Raw genomic sequence first — 14,852 nt, forward strand, 5'->3', positions numbered from 1 at the left:
TAGTTTAGTTTAGTAGATTATATTATATTAGTTGGTTTTTTTGAATGAAAAGATTATTGTTTAAGCTTGCAGGTCAGGATGGTGAACAACCTGAAGCAGGTGCTGGTGATAATAATGCTCAGGACAACCAGCCTGCTGCTGAGAATCCAGAGGCAACTGCAGACGATATGAGAAGAAGAAGAATGGAGCGATTCCAACAGATGGAAGCAGAGAGTCAAGCTCAAGGTTTAAAACAATTGGAACAAATGAGTAAATCACCATCTCCACCACTTACATCTCCAAAATCAACATCTCCACCACTTGCTTCTTCTAAACTTGCAGCAGCTGCAACACCATCATCATCAACTACATCTGTAAAGCCAACGACAACAACAACAACAACAACTACATCCACTTCTAAACCTGCAGCAACAACAACTCCATCATCATCATCCACAACAACATCAACAGTATCAGCAAATGCTCATGTAAATATCAAAAATACAATCAAGATTATATACTTTTTATGTTAACATATTTATCATATTTAGAAAATAAGAGAATGTGAAGTTCCAATGACAGAGTCTGATTATTATATATTAGAAAAGATATTATACATTTACTTGAAACCAACTGTATGTTAAATGAATTTAAGTTTGTTTAAATATGTTTATTAACGAAAATTTATTATTATTACACTTTAATTAATATAATAGTCAGAAAATAAAGCTGTATTTTTGAAATCGTTGGCGACAGAGTTGAAAAGTGAATTGGCGGCAAGCGGTGAAAAGTGTTTCAAATTGACACCGGATGTGTTGGACAGATTCATGGTGGAGCGTTTGTCGACGGCCGCCAACTATCCCGCTGTAGAATATCTGATTGCCACCTACAATCGTCTGAAGAACGAATCAAAGAAAAAGGTGAAGCAATTCGTTCAGGACCAAGCGTTCTCCAATCAATTGGTAGAGTTGATCGTTCGCTACCTAGGAATCATCTTGACGATACCCGACATGTTCCAAAACTCATCGACACCGGCATACGGCACCGGTCCAGTACAACTACTTCCATACCTCACAGGAGAGTTCACCGAAGAGTTATCCTATGAATTCTTACAGTCATTCATTGATCTCTATCAAGAAGATAAAAAAGATGTAAGTATACATAACTAATTCATTCGATCAATTCCATCCATTCCATCCATACTAACTAATTCGATCCCAACGATTATCTCATCTAGATTTTCCAACCAATTTTCAGTTATATGTCAACCAAAATGACAACTATCACACTTTTAGGTGATTTCCTGTCATATTTCAAAGCATTTTCTTCGCTTATACAATTCAAGTCACTTTCTGATATTGTAAGTTAGTTTTGTGCATGCAAATTAATTTGATAGATATATATATATACTAATGATATTTCAATTGTTATTATCATTAGTTTATTGGATCACAATATTGGAATCCACCTGGAAACAATGGAGCTCAAATGGAAACAGCAACGTTGTTGGGTGCTTATTTCTCACCGAGTGCGACATCCAATGACCGTGCTGTGTTGAATCAATACTTCCCGTCGGCATCGCAACTCTCACAACACAATATCAGAGAAGCTTTCGTTTCGATTCACTCGGTACTGAAGAACTACGATCAGGGATTGTATCAGTTGGTGCGTTCGTTGTTACGCTCGTCACCCGAAGCCAAAGAGGCATTCTTGGTTTGGATTTGCAGTGCCATCGATAAGAATGCCGGTCGCACCAAGATGAATGTGAACGCAGCCGAAGTTGCATCCGACGGATTCGCACTCAACCTCGTTGCAGTGATGATCCTGCTGTGCGAGGCATTCGTCGATGTCAGCTTCTCAAAGGTATCGATGGTCGACACCAACTTCCTATTGAACAGCAAGCGTCATGATCTCTCCTCCTACACCAGGCTCTCTGCAACCTCTGAAGAGGTCGAGGAATGGCAGAAATCAAAACAATTAGAACCAAGTCGTAAGTTCAAGAAACAATAATACCGAACAACAAATAACAACTTGTTTTATTAACATTCTTTATCTATTTATAAATATCATCATAGCCAATGTTAATTTTATTACGGAATGTTTCTTTGTTACTTTGAGATGTATTCATATTGCATTGAATCCATCATTCTCAAAGATTAAAAATATATCGAGAGCTCTTAGAGAGAATGATAATCTAAAGAGAAATCTTAATGAAACTAGATCATCATGGCAAAATGTATGTATAATTATTATTGTTGTTATTATTTAGCTATTCTAATAATTAATCTAACTCTTTTGATCAAAATAAATAAATAGACACCACAAGCTAGATTGCATGAAGCAAATCTTGAAATGGTAAAGAAGAGAGAGGATCTATACAAAGGTTTATTGCTATCGTTGGAAGCACAACTTTTTGAACAACAATTCATTCAAAAGACTGCTTTCTTTTTGATTTTCACAACTAAATGGTTACTTAAAGTTATCAATCCAAATGATCAAAAGTAAGTGTTTAATCAGCTAGCTAGCTTTGTTTTTAAAAACTAAATTTAACTAATTTAATCTTTTAATAGACTTCCATTACCATTACCACCAAATATTCAATTCGTAGCATTACCAGAGTTTTGTATTGAAGATGTAGTCGATTTCTTTGCAAATGTTTCAGCGATGTTCCCTCATTATCTTGAGAATCTACCATTGGAGGTACTTGTAAACTTTTTCATTACAGTCTTGTCTGCACCAGAGAATGTAAAGAATCCATATCTTAAAGCAAAGATTGTTGAAGTAAGTAACAAACTACATCATAAATATCCACTACCGAATTACTTAACTTACTAATATTGTGTTATTTATTTATATTAGATTCTCTCTGAATTCATTCCAAGAGATAATCATCCAAGTAATAATTACTTTGCTTCGTTGTTTGAATGTAGTGATTTGGTAAAGGAGAATCTAGTTCCTTCGATCATGAGATTCTATGTGGATATCGAGTTTACCGGTGCTCACAATCAGTTCTATGAGAAGTTCAATTACCGTTATCAAGCTGCACACATCTTGAAGTACCTCTGGAACAATCCATACTTCCAGAGCAAGATCATCGCCGAAAGCAGAAAGCCAGAGTCATTCTTGAGATTCAACAATATGATGATCAACGATTCCATCTATTTGCTCGATGAATCACTCTCAAAGCTGGCGGACATCAGAAACTACACGACTCTCTCGGAGGGACCGGAATGGGAACAACTGACACCGGATGCCAAGCGTGAAAAGGTTGAGTCGTTCCATCGCAATGAAGATATCGTCAAATCGTGTTTGATGCTTGCCAACAACAATGTCAACATGCTACACTTTTTGTCGCAAAAGGTGGTCGAGCCATTCATGAGACCAGAGATTCTCGACAGAATCTCGGCGATGATGAACTACTTCCTCTCGCAATTGGTCGGACCGAAATGCACGGAACTCAAGGTGCGCGAACCGGAAAAGTATAACTTCAGACCAAAGGTGCTATTGGAGCAGATGACCGATATCTATTTGTTCTTGGCAGTGGACGAGCGTTTCGTGCAGTCGGTCGTTCGTGACGGTAGAAGTTTCAAGGTGTCGATGTTTGCCACCGCCGACAAGATCATGAGAAGAGAACGCTTAAAGAACGACGATGAGATGGACAAGTTCAGCAAGCTCATCGAGCGATTCGAACAAGCCGCCAGAGAAGAGGAACAAGAAGAAGAGGATCTCGGTGAGATTCCAGACCAGTATCTCGATCCCATTCTCAGCACTTTGATGCGTGATCCAGTTACCTTACCGTCGAGTAAGACAATCGTCGATCGTCAGACCATCGTCAGACATTTACTCAGTGATCAAACCGATCCATTCAATCGTTCGAAACTCACCGAAGACATGCTCATACCCAACACTGAACTCAAAGCAGAGATCGATGCATGGATAAAGTCAAAGAAACAAAAATAAAATAAACCAACATGTTGTTATTGTTATGTTAAATTTATTTAAATTAGATAGTAAAGTTTGAATGAATGTTTGATGTTGAAGTTGTTACTTTTATAAAATACCCCATTGCTTTTCAAATACTGTTGTTAGTTTGAAACAAGCACCGGCAGCGGAAAGTGGGTAGTTGGAAAAAGCAATTTCTTCGTGGTGATAGTCGATGTGTACGGAACCTGTGGAGAGAGCACCGATTACGATTGCACATTGTTGTAATCCATTTAATTTATCGTCGATCTTTTGTTTCTTTTTGGCAGCCTCTTTCTTTTCGGCGTTCTTTCTCTTCTTTGACTCTTCTTCCTTTTCCTTTACATCGTCTACACCCTCTACAAAGCTGTCACCTGCACTTCTTACAATATTATCTGAATCTCCACCGTTGTTATTATTGTTATTCTCTTCGTCTGCTGATACTGGTACTACTGGTAATGGTGCATATCCAAAGATCTCTGGTACCCACTCAAACAAATCAACACATTTTGGTGCACTGAATGATGTCACTATATATTTTAAGATTATCATTATAATAATGAATAGGTCAATATCTATATTCTTTCTCTCTTTATATATATTTAAACTAATTTTTGTAACACTTACAAAATACACGGCAACCAGGTGGAAGGAAATCGGTAACTGGATTCTTTATAACTTTAAATAATTTATCTGGACCATTGGTAGCTCTAATACTTAATTTATTTAATAATTGAACTATAAGTTGATCAACATTAGTAACAATATTAACTATAGCTATGGATATAAATAAATGATAAACATACCCATTAAACCAGCAAATCTTTGGAATGTTCTTGGAATTCTAGTCTGTGGATGTACTTCAATCAATACATTCTTGGTAGTTCTAATATATACTTGTAAAAATCCTGCTTTATTTAAAGGACTATCGAATAGTGCTAACAAACACTATATTAAAATAAGAAGAAGAAGAAGAAGTCACAAAGTTAAATATAATGATTTTAACTATTATAGTAATAATGCTAATTAACAACATACTTGATGTAAGATATCAGGTCTTGCTTCTGATGCTTCTCTTTTGAATTTCTTTAGGAAATCGGCATGATCATCACAATTCAACAATTGATAGCTATCTTTTACTTTAACTGTTTCCAAGGTGGCATGCTCTAAGATGATGATCAACTTCTTTTGATCCTTCAAAGGTAAATCTTTTTGTTTAATAGCGCTTGATACTGCTGACATCGATATTTCGTCTTTAATAAGAGTGTATAAATGATTTTTATTGTATTTCGTGAGTTTTATTTAAAATTAATTAAAGAGTCGTTCGTTTTTTTTTTTTTTTTTTTTTTTTTTTTTTCATAATTTTTATTTTTTTCAGCTGAAAAAAAAGAATCAGATATTTAAAAAAAAGCCACTATATCATCGTGATATTATCTGTTAGATACAGAATTCTTTCTAAACATATTTAATTGAAAAACAGTGAGAGAATTTTTGTTTTTATCTATCTTTTTTTTTTTGTTTTTTGACTCTCCCAACATTAAAAAAATTCGATTGACTATCTATTATTTATCTTTTCACTTTTGTTGGCTTTGTCAGCTTGCCAATTGGAGAATAATGAATTTTTATCAATTACATTGACTCTTTCACCAACATCAGCCCACATCATCACAACCAACTTCAACCTCGACAACAATCAGCACAACCGGTGCCACAACATTGACAACATCTCCAAGCACCACAGGTACAACAACATTACCAATATCAACAAGTATTTCAACATTACCAGCAACAACCATAAGTTCAACAACTTCAAGCAATTCAGAATATCAACAACAATTCACAGATTGGATGATTCAAAACAATAAATCATACACAAACAATGAATTCTTGACAAGATTCAATATTTTTATTGATAATCTCCTTTATGTCAATCAATTTAATTCGTTGACTGGAAATGATACAGATGCAATGAAATTAGGCATGAATGTATTTGCAGATTTGACACTCGATGAATTCACCAACACATTCCTTATCAAAGATTTATTAAATTTCTCAGCAAATTCAAATACTACTTCTACAAGTACATCAACAACAACAACAACAACAGGAGGTGGATTATTAGGAGGACTATTAACTGGTGTTTTAACAATTGGAACCGGAGGATCTACATCAGATGGTGGACTTTTAACAGGTTCATCTAAATCATCAAGTTCATCTCTCAGTACTTTAATGGCTGTGGATTGGCGAGCTGCTCTACCTGGAGTTAAAAATCAAGGATCGTGTGGAAGTAGTTATGCATTTGCATCGTTAGCTCCACTTGAAGCCTCATTGGTAAGAAAAGGAGGTCAAAGAGTTTCTCTTTCTGAACAAGAAATTGTTGATTGTACAAGTATGTAGGTTTTGTTTGTTTAGAAAATTCATATTTTACTTATCAGAAATTAATAGATGGAAAAGGCAATTCTGGTTGTAATGGAGGTTGGATGACAGGTGTTTATGATTATATTAAACGAGCAGGAGGTGTAAGTGAAGAATCATCATATCCATACAATGGTGTTGTTCAAAAGTGTAGACCCTCTGGATCCAAATATGGAGCCATTGTTAATTACGTTATTATTGATAATGAACAAGCAATGGTAAATGCTTTGACAAATGTAGGACCAGTTGCTATTGCTTTACAGGCCGGTGTAAGATCATTCCAAATGTACAACGGTGGTATCTATTATGATGCTGGAGCAGGTAGCATCGATCATGAAGCTACACTTGTTGGTTTAGGAACAGAGAATGGAGTGAATTATTATATTGTAAGTACTGTAAAATTTATAAAGATTATCTCCATTTTATTTTATTAACAATTGTTCATTAAAATGTCAATAGATGAGAAATAGTTGGGGTACTGGATGGGGAGAAGGCGGGTAGGTTACATTAAAATTAAATTTTTAACATGAAAATTCTATTAATTTTAATATTCTAACGATTTTGCTTTCTAATAGATATATGAGAATATTGCGTAAATCAGGGCATGTCAATACATATGGATATTATCCATTAGTATAACAATAAATCAATAGATTAGCCAAAGGAATTGATTTACCAATAGGCACTATAAAAAAGATTGAATTAATCAAGGTATTAAAGTCTCCAAAATTAAATAGTAGCCATTTTATTAATGAGATAAAAAAATTGAAATAGATAACAATCTTTGGATATATTGAATAATAGCTCCATATGAACAATTTGAAAAAAATAATATTTATATCTATATTATATAGATACCAAACATTCAACTTATTAATTGGAGCTAACTTTCTTTTTATTTTAGTATTACTATTGGTTTACCCTTTCTCAATAATTTTTTTTGTTTTTGTTTTTTTTATATATCTACAAGCTTATTATCCTCTTGTACTGAAACAGAGTCAATAGTAAGGTTGGTGTTTTGAGTCGTGTCACTTGATTTGCTGGTGAATGGATCCAACTCGTCAAATGAGATCGCATTGTCATTGATTGTTTGTTTACCGAGCATAATTTCATCGGTAAATTTAAAGGTTTCTTGTGGTTGTTGTTGTTCAAAGGTAAAAGTGGTATCTTGATGATTGACTCCATTACCATTTGTGGTTTCTCCTACGAGTTCATCGGTCTCTTCTACTTCTAATTCCTCTTCTTGTTGTTGTGGCTCTACTACGACTTTTTGTTCGACTTCTTCCTCGACTTGATCAACTACTGCTGCTTCGCTATCGTCATCCCATACACCATCATCTTCACCTGCTACAACTGTAGTTGTTTGAATTTTGTCATCATCGAAAACACCATCATCTTCATCAGCATCGTTGTTGTTATTGTTGTCATTGTCATTCTCATGAACTACTTCTTCAAATACTGGATTTTCAATCTTTTCTTCTTCCTCTTCAACGAATGATTCCTCTTGGACATCATCTTCTTCTTCTACTTCTTCATGAATTAATGGTTGCTCTTCATGAACTGATTCTTTTTCCTCTTCGTGGACTGATTCAACTTGAGCTGGTTCTTCATGAACTGGCTCTGCATGTGCTGGTTCTTCAATTACTGGGTGAGTTGGTTCTTCGAGAACTGGCTCAACTGGCTCTACATGTGCTGGTTCAACATTAGCTTCTGTCTCTTCAGATTTTGGGTTGATTTGTTTTTCAAGAACTGGTTCGAGAGTGTCTTGTTGTACTGGCTCTACATGTGCTGGTTCTTCGAGAACTGGTACAACTGCGTCTACTTGTGCTGGCTCTACATGTGCTGGTTCTTCAAGAACTGGTTCTACATGTGCTGGTTCTTCAACAACTGGTTCTACGTGTGTTGATTCTTCAACAACTGGCTCTACATGTGCTGGTTCTTCAACTACTCGTTCTACATATGCTGGCTCTCCAACAACTGGCTCTACATGTGCTGGTTCTTCAACTACTGTTTCTACATGTGCTGGTTCCTCATGAATTGTAACATCTTCCTTGATGTCCTTAGATACAACTTCTTGTGGTTGCTCAACGATTGCTACTGGTTCAACTTTTGCTGGTTCCTCGACAATTGGATCTACCTTTAGTTCGACTACCTCAGTGGTAACCACTGTTGCACCGTCAGCAGCAGCTGATGTTTCTTCAACTGGTGGTAACAATTCAATCTTAATCTCTGCTACCTTGAGTTCATCAACTTTAGGTGATTCAATAACAATTGGTTTCGATTCGACAACTGTTGTTGAAATTGTTGCTGCTGCTGCGGCAGGCTTTGTTGTGGTAGTCGATGTTGTCTTTGTTGTAGTAGTAGTGGTTGTTGTAGAAGTAGAAGCTGCTGGCTTACTTGAAACCACTGGCTTCAGTCCACTTGATGATCCTGTCTTTGTCAATGGACTACTTGGTTTGACATTATCTTTTGGTTCAACTTTCTGGAAATTATATTATAATTATAAAATATTAGAAATCAACAATCGATATTATTAATTATTTCTATTGGGAATTACAATTAATATTTACCTTTAAACCATTGGTTGTTATTGGCTTTACAATATTTGATTTAGAGGATGTCGATGATGTTGTGGTTGTTGATGTGGTTGTGGTTGTGGAGGAACCGGCTGGTTCTTTCAAGTTGGACGATGAGTTTGATGTTGTCGATTTGGTGATGGTGGTTGGCTTTGGCGATGAGATTTTAGAGACTGTTTTGGTGCCGGTGGTTGGAGTTACATTTTGTTGGCTTGGTGTCTTTGTGATGGTTTTGTTGGCTGCCGATGGTGATCCAGTGGTGACAGTGGCGGTGGTGGTAGGTTTCAAAGCTGAGGTTGTAGTGGTAGTAGTAGTGCTGCTGGTGGTGGTCGGTGTCTTATGAAGTGAAGTTGATGAATTTGACTTTGTAACTGGTTTTGGTGGTGTAGAAGTGGTTGTAGCAGCAACGGGTTTTGTAACTTTTTGAGTTGCTGGTGACGAGTGAGGAGTTGCTGCTGTTGTTGTAGCAGTTGGTTTCTTAGTGGCTGAGACTGGTGTTGTTGAGGTGGTTGAGGTTGAGGTTTTAGTTGGAGTACCAATCTTTGAAGGAGTTGTAGATGTTGGTGTCTTGGTAACAACAGGTGATTTAGTGGTAGGCGTAGTGGTGGTTGTCTTTACTGGTGTTTTCGAGGTACTAGCAGAAGAAGTTAAGGATTTACCAGTTGTTGTTGTGGTTGTTGTTGCCGATTTAGATGATGATGATTGTTGTTGTTGTTGTAATTCTTGTATTCTGTTGGTGAGTGATTGATTGTCCAAACGAACTTGTTCCAACTCTTGAATCAACTTTTGATTGATAGCCAACACCTCGGCAACCTGTACCTTGGATGCCTCGAACTCCTTCAACAAAGTATCATAATCTTGCTTTACATCCATTTTTGTTGTTGTTGTTGTTTATTGTTAAAAATAAAAATAAAAATAAAAACAATTTGTCCGATTTACTATTAAATTAGAACTACTACTACTAACAAATAACAACAACACTGTGGTAGAGATTTGGTATTGCTATTTATTTGTTATTTGTTATTAGAAATTAAATCTATCTATATATCTTCTTTAAACACAATAATAAATTAATATATGCTTAGTTTTCAAAGTATAGTAAATGAATGATAATAAAAAAGAAAGTGGTTTTGTTGGAGGTGTGTTGTTAAGAGGTATATTGATCAATCAAACACTGATTAAAATTAAAAGTTGCTTGTTAAAAAAAAACAAAAAAAGTTTGAAACACAACTTTTAAAACAAAAAAAACATAAGAAAAGATTAATTGATTGGTGAATGAATTACTTACTTATTTTTTTTATAAAACAGTTTTTAAATAATTTTCTATTTTGGTACAAACAATAATAATCAAATCTTATAAAATGTTTTCTTTATGAACTAACTAATTTAAAACTGATCAAAAAATAAAAAAAAACCAAAAACAATAATGATTTAAAAAAAATTTGGATATTATAGATTTTTTTTTTCAAAAGAAAAAAAATGATCATCAGCAAAAAAACATAAATAATAAAGATATAAAAAAATCCTTTTGAATTTTGTAAAATAACTTATTTAGCTGTATTTATGACAAGTAATTTTTGTGTAGAACTGAGTGTTTAAACATCCCAACTAAGGTTTGGTCATAATTATATAAAAATAAAATCATTTATATATTAAAAGTTATCTTATTTCTCTTTTGCTTGAGAGATAATTTCTTTTCATTTCTTTAATTGTTTGGTGTTGTTAGTTATCTCTATTTGAAAAAACAAAAAATTTAAACTTATAAAAAATTGTGATGTGTTGTCATGATTTAAATCTATTATTTTTTTTATTTTTTTTTGTCTAATTTTTTTTAATTAATCATTTTTTTTAGAACAGTAGTTCAACATCACTAATATTACTAATTTTTTTTGAGTTAGTAATATTCAAATTGTATAATATATATATTAATATACCCTTTTAAATAGAGAAAATGGTATGTTTATATAAACTAAAGAAGAAAATAGCGTATAATGATATTTAAATTGTATTGACTTGTTTTTTTTTACCTCCTCTTCTTAAGGATTTTGAAGGTCAGAAGCTAGCTGAAAAGCTGTATCAATACTTGGTTATCATTTTTGGTGTATGTAGTTTGCTAGAATAGTTAGATAGATAGTTAGTGAGATAGAGAGAGATTTATATATCTAATACTAGTCATCGAATATACTAATATTATTCATAACTTTGTTTAACAGATCATTGGTTGGATTATAGGATTCTATCAACAAAGTTTCTTGATTACTTTTTATTTTGTAGCAGCAGGTACTCTTTTAGCTTTAATTGTAAGACTTTTTACTTTATAAATTTGCAGAAATGAGAACAACTTGTTTATCATTGCTTAATGAATGGTTTTAACTAATCACTTTTATTCATTATAATCAACAAACATACAGGTTTGTTTACCAGATTGGAGTATTTTTAATAAGCATCCACTCACATGGCAAAAAGAACAAACATCATCAAAGTAGTAGTAATCAATTTAAACATACATTATGCACAAAATAAATAACAAACAAACACAATCTTTTATTTATAATTATAATGTCTATATATATATTACAATCAAAACAGAACATAACATAAACCAAAGACAAATTTAACAGGTAAGAACAGAACAGAATCATTAATAAGATTGTTATTACTCCAAAAGATTTGATTTATTTATGAGCGGCAATCTTATACAAAATCATCAAAAGTTTAGCTTTTTGAATGGTGATAAATATCTATTTATTCTTTATTATTCAAATAAATATAAAGATAATAAATGACTCATTAATGAAGATGATGTTTTCCGATGATTTTTGAATGATGTTCAAAAAAAAATTAATTAAAAAATTAAAAAAATTAATATTCATGAAGGTTTAATTAATTCTGGAAGCTCAATGGTTTTTGATAAAATTAGAATAACTTCTCTGATCAAATGTTTGATCAAAACATCAAGAATTACTTTAAAAATAGATAGAATTACTTAAAAATAAATCGAAGCTTTCATTTTAATTTAAATAGAACTAAATTTCAAAAATGATAAATCATTCAATTAAGTCAAATATATTTCAAACAACAGCAACAATCAAAGTAAAAGATTAATATCATTTACAACTAAATTCTTTTATATATCTATCAAAAAAGTAAATCAATACATTAAAGATGTCATCAAATCAAATCCCAACATTACATTATGTATGTATAATCAAGAAATATGAAAAAGATAAATAATCAACAGATTACTTATATTTCTAATGAATATGAATATATTCCAGTTCAATGGACGTGGAAGAGCTGAAACCAGTAGAGTTCTACTGACTTTGGCGAATGTCGAATTCAACGACGTCAGAAACACACTGCCATTTGCCGACGATGGAATCAAACAAAAGGCAACCTATAAACAGCTGCCATACTACATCGACGGTGATTTCGAAGTTTCACAATCGCTGGCAATCGAAAACTACATTGCCAACAAATATAATCTGGCAGGTGATAGTCTGACCGACAAAGCTAAGGTACTCTCGATTCAACAAGCATCCTACGATATTTCCATTCCAATCTTTACGAACGACACCGATGAGAAGAAAGAGTTGTACAAGAATGAAACATTGCCACGATTCCTAGCTGCCTGGGAGAAGATCTTGTTGGATAACGGTGGAAAGTATTTCGTTGGCACTCGATTGAGTGCAGCAGATGTCAGTGCATACACCACCCTAGAGAATCTATACGCCAAGAACTTCAAAGAAATCGTCGACCGATTCACAACACTAACTAATTTCAAATTAACATTTGAAACAATTCCATCGATTTCAACTTATTTATCAAATAGACCAACTGATCTTATTTTCTAAACGAGTAGCAGTAAAATATGTATAAATAAATTTTTTATAAATAAATCAATATCACCACCATTTTTTGTTTTTTTTTCTTATCTCTTTTTAAATCGATTAAAAGAATCCTCATTTTTTTGCAACACGTTAATAATACTTTGTTTGTCATTGCAAACATAACAGTAAAGTCTTTTTTGCTTTCCGAACAATTTTTTTTCCATCCAAAACTATCAATCAAAATCTTGACGTGTTGGGTGTTCAGTTCAACTATTCAATTAATTTAATTTTTAAAAAATTAAAATCAAATGAAATAAATAAAATAAAATAACAATAATCACCACACACTTATAACTTATTTTTTTTTATTCAACTAATACAAAAGACAATATTATGTAAATAATAATCATATGATATGAGTATAAATAAATAATATAAATAAATAATTGTGTATTAAAAAAAATAAAATAAAATAAAATTAATATTAAATTTAAAAATTAAGTTATTTAAATTAAATTAAATTAAATTATTGTTATTTATCATAGTTAGTTTTTAATACATAGATATATATATCATAGAGATAGATAGTTAGTAAGATAGTTAGTTTTATTAATAATAAGAGAGAGAGTTAAATATGTCTAAAAAGAAATACTTTTTGATGAAAGGAGATGATTATGAAGATGAAGTGGAGTATAAGGATGATCATTTAGATAGTAGTACTGATATTCTGTTGAGTAACAACAACAGTAGTGGTGGTAGTTCGAATAAAAGATCAGATTCACCTGTAGTATTACATTTCGATCATGACGATGACGACGATGAAGATGGAGATCATCACAATGACGAAACACAAGAGATTGATTTAAATGAAGATCGTAATCATTCAAGTAATAATCATAGTAACAACAACAACAACAACAACATGACAATTATAAACTTTTCAGATAATAATGATCCATTCTCGGCCAACTCTACTCTACAGACTTCATCAACACCCTATTCAACATCACTCTCAAATTGGAGAAATATAATACGTAATTATAGAATTGTAAATAATAATAATAACAATAATAGTAATAATACAAATACAAATGCAACAAATACAACAACATCGACTTATTCTACACCAACAGCTACTACTACTACAACGACAACACCAACAACACCACCAACGACAACTACAACAAATAGTCACTTTCCATTTCCAACACCAGCAAGATGGGAGAATTCTCATTTGAAAGATAAAGATACTATTATAATTAAGCAGCCGAATGGACGTATCTCATTGGGTCTGAATGAAAAGAAGTTCTATCATCATCTTCGTACTGGAGAGCATGACCCGAACGGTCTGTACATGGGACTGGCAGATCCTGACATCCTACTGCAACACTACAACCAAAATGGAAATAACAGTAATCAAAACGATATCTATATCAACGAATTCGATGGTTTCATTCATTCCGGTAATTTTGAAAGTTATAGAAGAAAGTAAGCATAAACAAACAAACTAGCAAAAAAAAAAAAAACAAACAATGTTAATAGTTAGTTACTAATCAAATAATATTTAATTATTTATCTCATTTCTAATATTATTATTATTTTTTAGGAAATTCCTGATATCTTTAATCACATGTGAGATATTTTATAGTGCATTGTTGATGGCAGAGGTATTAAGTTTCAATCCGGCGATGCTCATGTTGATTCTTGTCATCATTTGTAATATAATAGGATTGTTCTCGCTGACAAGAAACAAAACCAGAATTTTCAACGTATTCCTAATGTTTAATGTCCTAACCATCATCGGCCAGATTCTAATCAAAATGTTTACACCGCTTTTCTTACTACGTCTTTTAACTCTCATGATTGGAATAAGAGTTCGTCATGAGATGATTCTGTAAGTTTATTAATCATTAATTAATATAATAACAATATATTAACAAAAACAATTTTATAAAATTTAATATAGTGGAATATAAAATATTTTTATGTATAGTGATTATATCAATAACAAATTAACATATTACAATTAAATAACAATAGTTATATAATAGTATAATTATAATAATAATAAATATTTAATAACTATTGGTTT

The 14,852-nt window shown here is 32.5% G+C and overlaps 6 protein-coding genes across 6 annotated transcripts; 4 read left to right on the forward strand and 2 right to left on the reverse strand.

Moving 5' to 3' along the window:
• Positions 1-44: 44 nt before the first annotated feature.
• nosA (ubiquitin conjugation factor E4) lies at positions 45-3,939 on the forward strand (the record flags this gene model as incomplete). The annotated part of the gene is made up of 11 exons (XM_020580545.1): positions 45-467; positions 531-614; positions 696-1,130; positions 1,217-1,339; positions 1,420-1,969; positions 2,055-2,215; positions 2,296-2,480; positions 2,550-2,760; positions 2,839-3,035; positions 3,272-3,458; positions 3,493-3,939. 11 exons carry the CDS (start codon positions 45-47, stop codon positions 3,937-3,939), a joined length of 3,003 nt encoding a protein of 1,000 aa, XP_020429132.1.
• A 90-nt stretch (positions 3,940-4,029) lies between these two features.
• emg1 (ribosomal RNA small subunit methyltransferase NEP1) lies at positions 4,030-5,102 on the reverse strand (the record flags this gene model as incomplete). Its single annotated transcript, XM_020580546.1, has 5 exons — positions 4,030-4,469; positions 4,567-4,716; positions 4,746-4,887; positions 4,978-5,014; positions 5,080-5,102. 5 exons carry the CDS (start codon positions 5,100-5,102, stop codon positions 4,030-4,032), a joined length of 792 nt encoding a protein of 263 aa, XP_020429133.1.
• A 109-nt stretch (positions 5,103-5,211) lies between these two features.
• PPL_09755 (C1 family peptidase) lies at positions 5,212-7,241 on the forward strand (the record flags this gene model as incomplete). The annotated part of the gene is made up of 6 exons (XM_020580547.1): positions 5,212-5,223; positions 5,596-6,328; positions 6,352-6,740; positions 6,814-6,851; positions 7,008-7,065; positions 7,209-7,241. 6 exons carry the CDS (start codon positions 5,212-5,214, stop codon positions 7,239-7,241), a joined length of 1,263 nt encoding a protein of 420 aa, XP_020429134.1.
• Positions 7,242-7,309: 68 nt separating this feature from the next.
• PPL_09756 (uncharacterized protein) lies at positions 7,310-9,803 on the reverse strand (the record flags this gene model as incomplete). Its single annotated transcript, XM_020580548.1, has 2 exons — positions 7,310-8,836; positions 8,925-9,803. The coding sequence occupies 2 exons, from the start codon at positions 9,801-9,803 to the stop codon at positions 7,310-7,312; spliced, it is 2,406 nt and encodes an 801-aa protein (XP_020429135.1).
• A 229-nt stretch (positions 9,804-10,032) lies between these two features.
• Positions 10,033-11,960, forward strand: PPL_09757 (uncharacterized protein; the record flags this gene model as incomplete). Its single annotated transcript, XM_077398169.1, has 3 exons — positions 10,033-10,084; positions 11,205-11,230; positions 11,955-11,960. The coding sequence occupies 3 exons, from the start codon at positions 10,033-10,035 to the stop codon at positions 11,958-11,960; spliced, it is 84 nt and encodes a 27-aa protein (XP_077254261.1).
• A 135-nt stretch (positions 11,961-12,095) lies between these two features.
• PPL_09758 (uncharacterized protein) lies at positions 12,096-14,790 on the forward strand (the record flags this gene model as incomplete). Its single annotated transcript, XM_020580549.1, has 5 exons — positions 12,096-12,128; positions 12,209-12,628; positions 13,383-14,248; positions 14,367-14,654; positions 14,754-14,790. 5 exons carry the CDS (start codon positions 12,096-12,098, stop codon positions 14,788-14,790), a joined length of 1,644 nt encoding a protein of 547 aa, XP_020429136.1.
• Between the last annotated feature and the right edge of the window lie 62 nt (positions 14,791-14,852).

Source organism: Heterostelium album (assembly GCF_000004825.1).
Source record: "Heterostelium album PN500 unplaced genomic scaffold PPL_scaffold11, whole genome shotgun sequence".
Classification (NCBI taxonomy): Eukaryota; Evosea; class Eumycetozoa; order Acytosteliales; family Acytosteliaceae; genus Heterostelium; species Heterostelium album.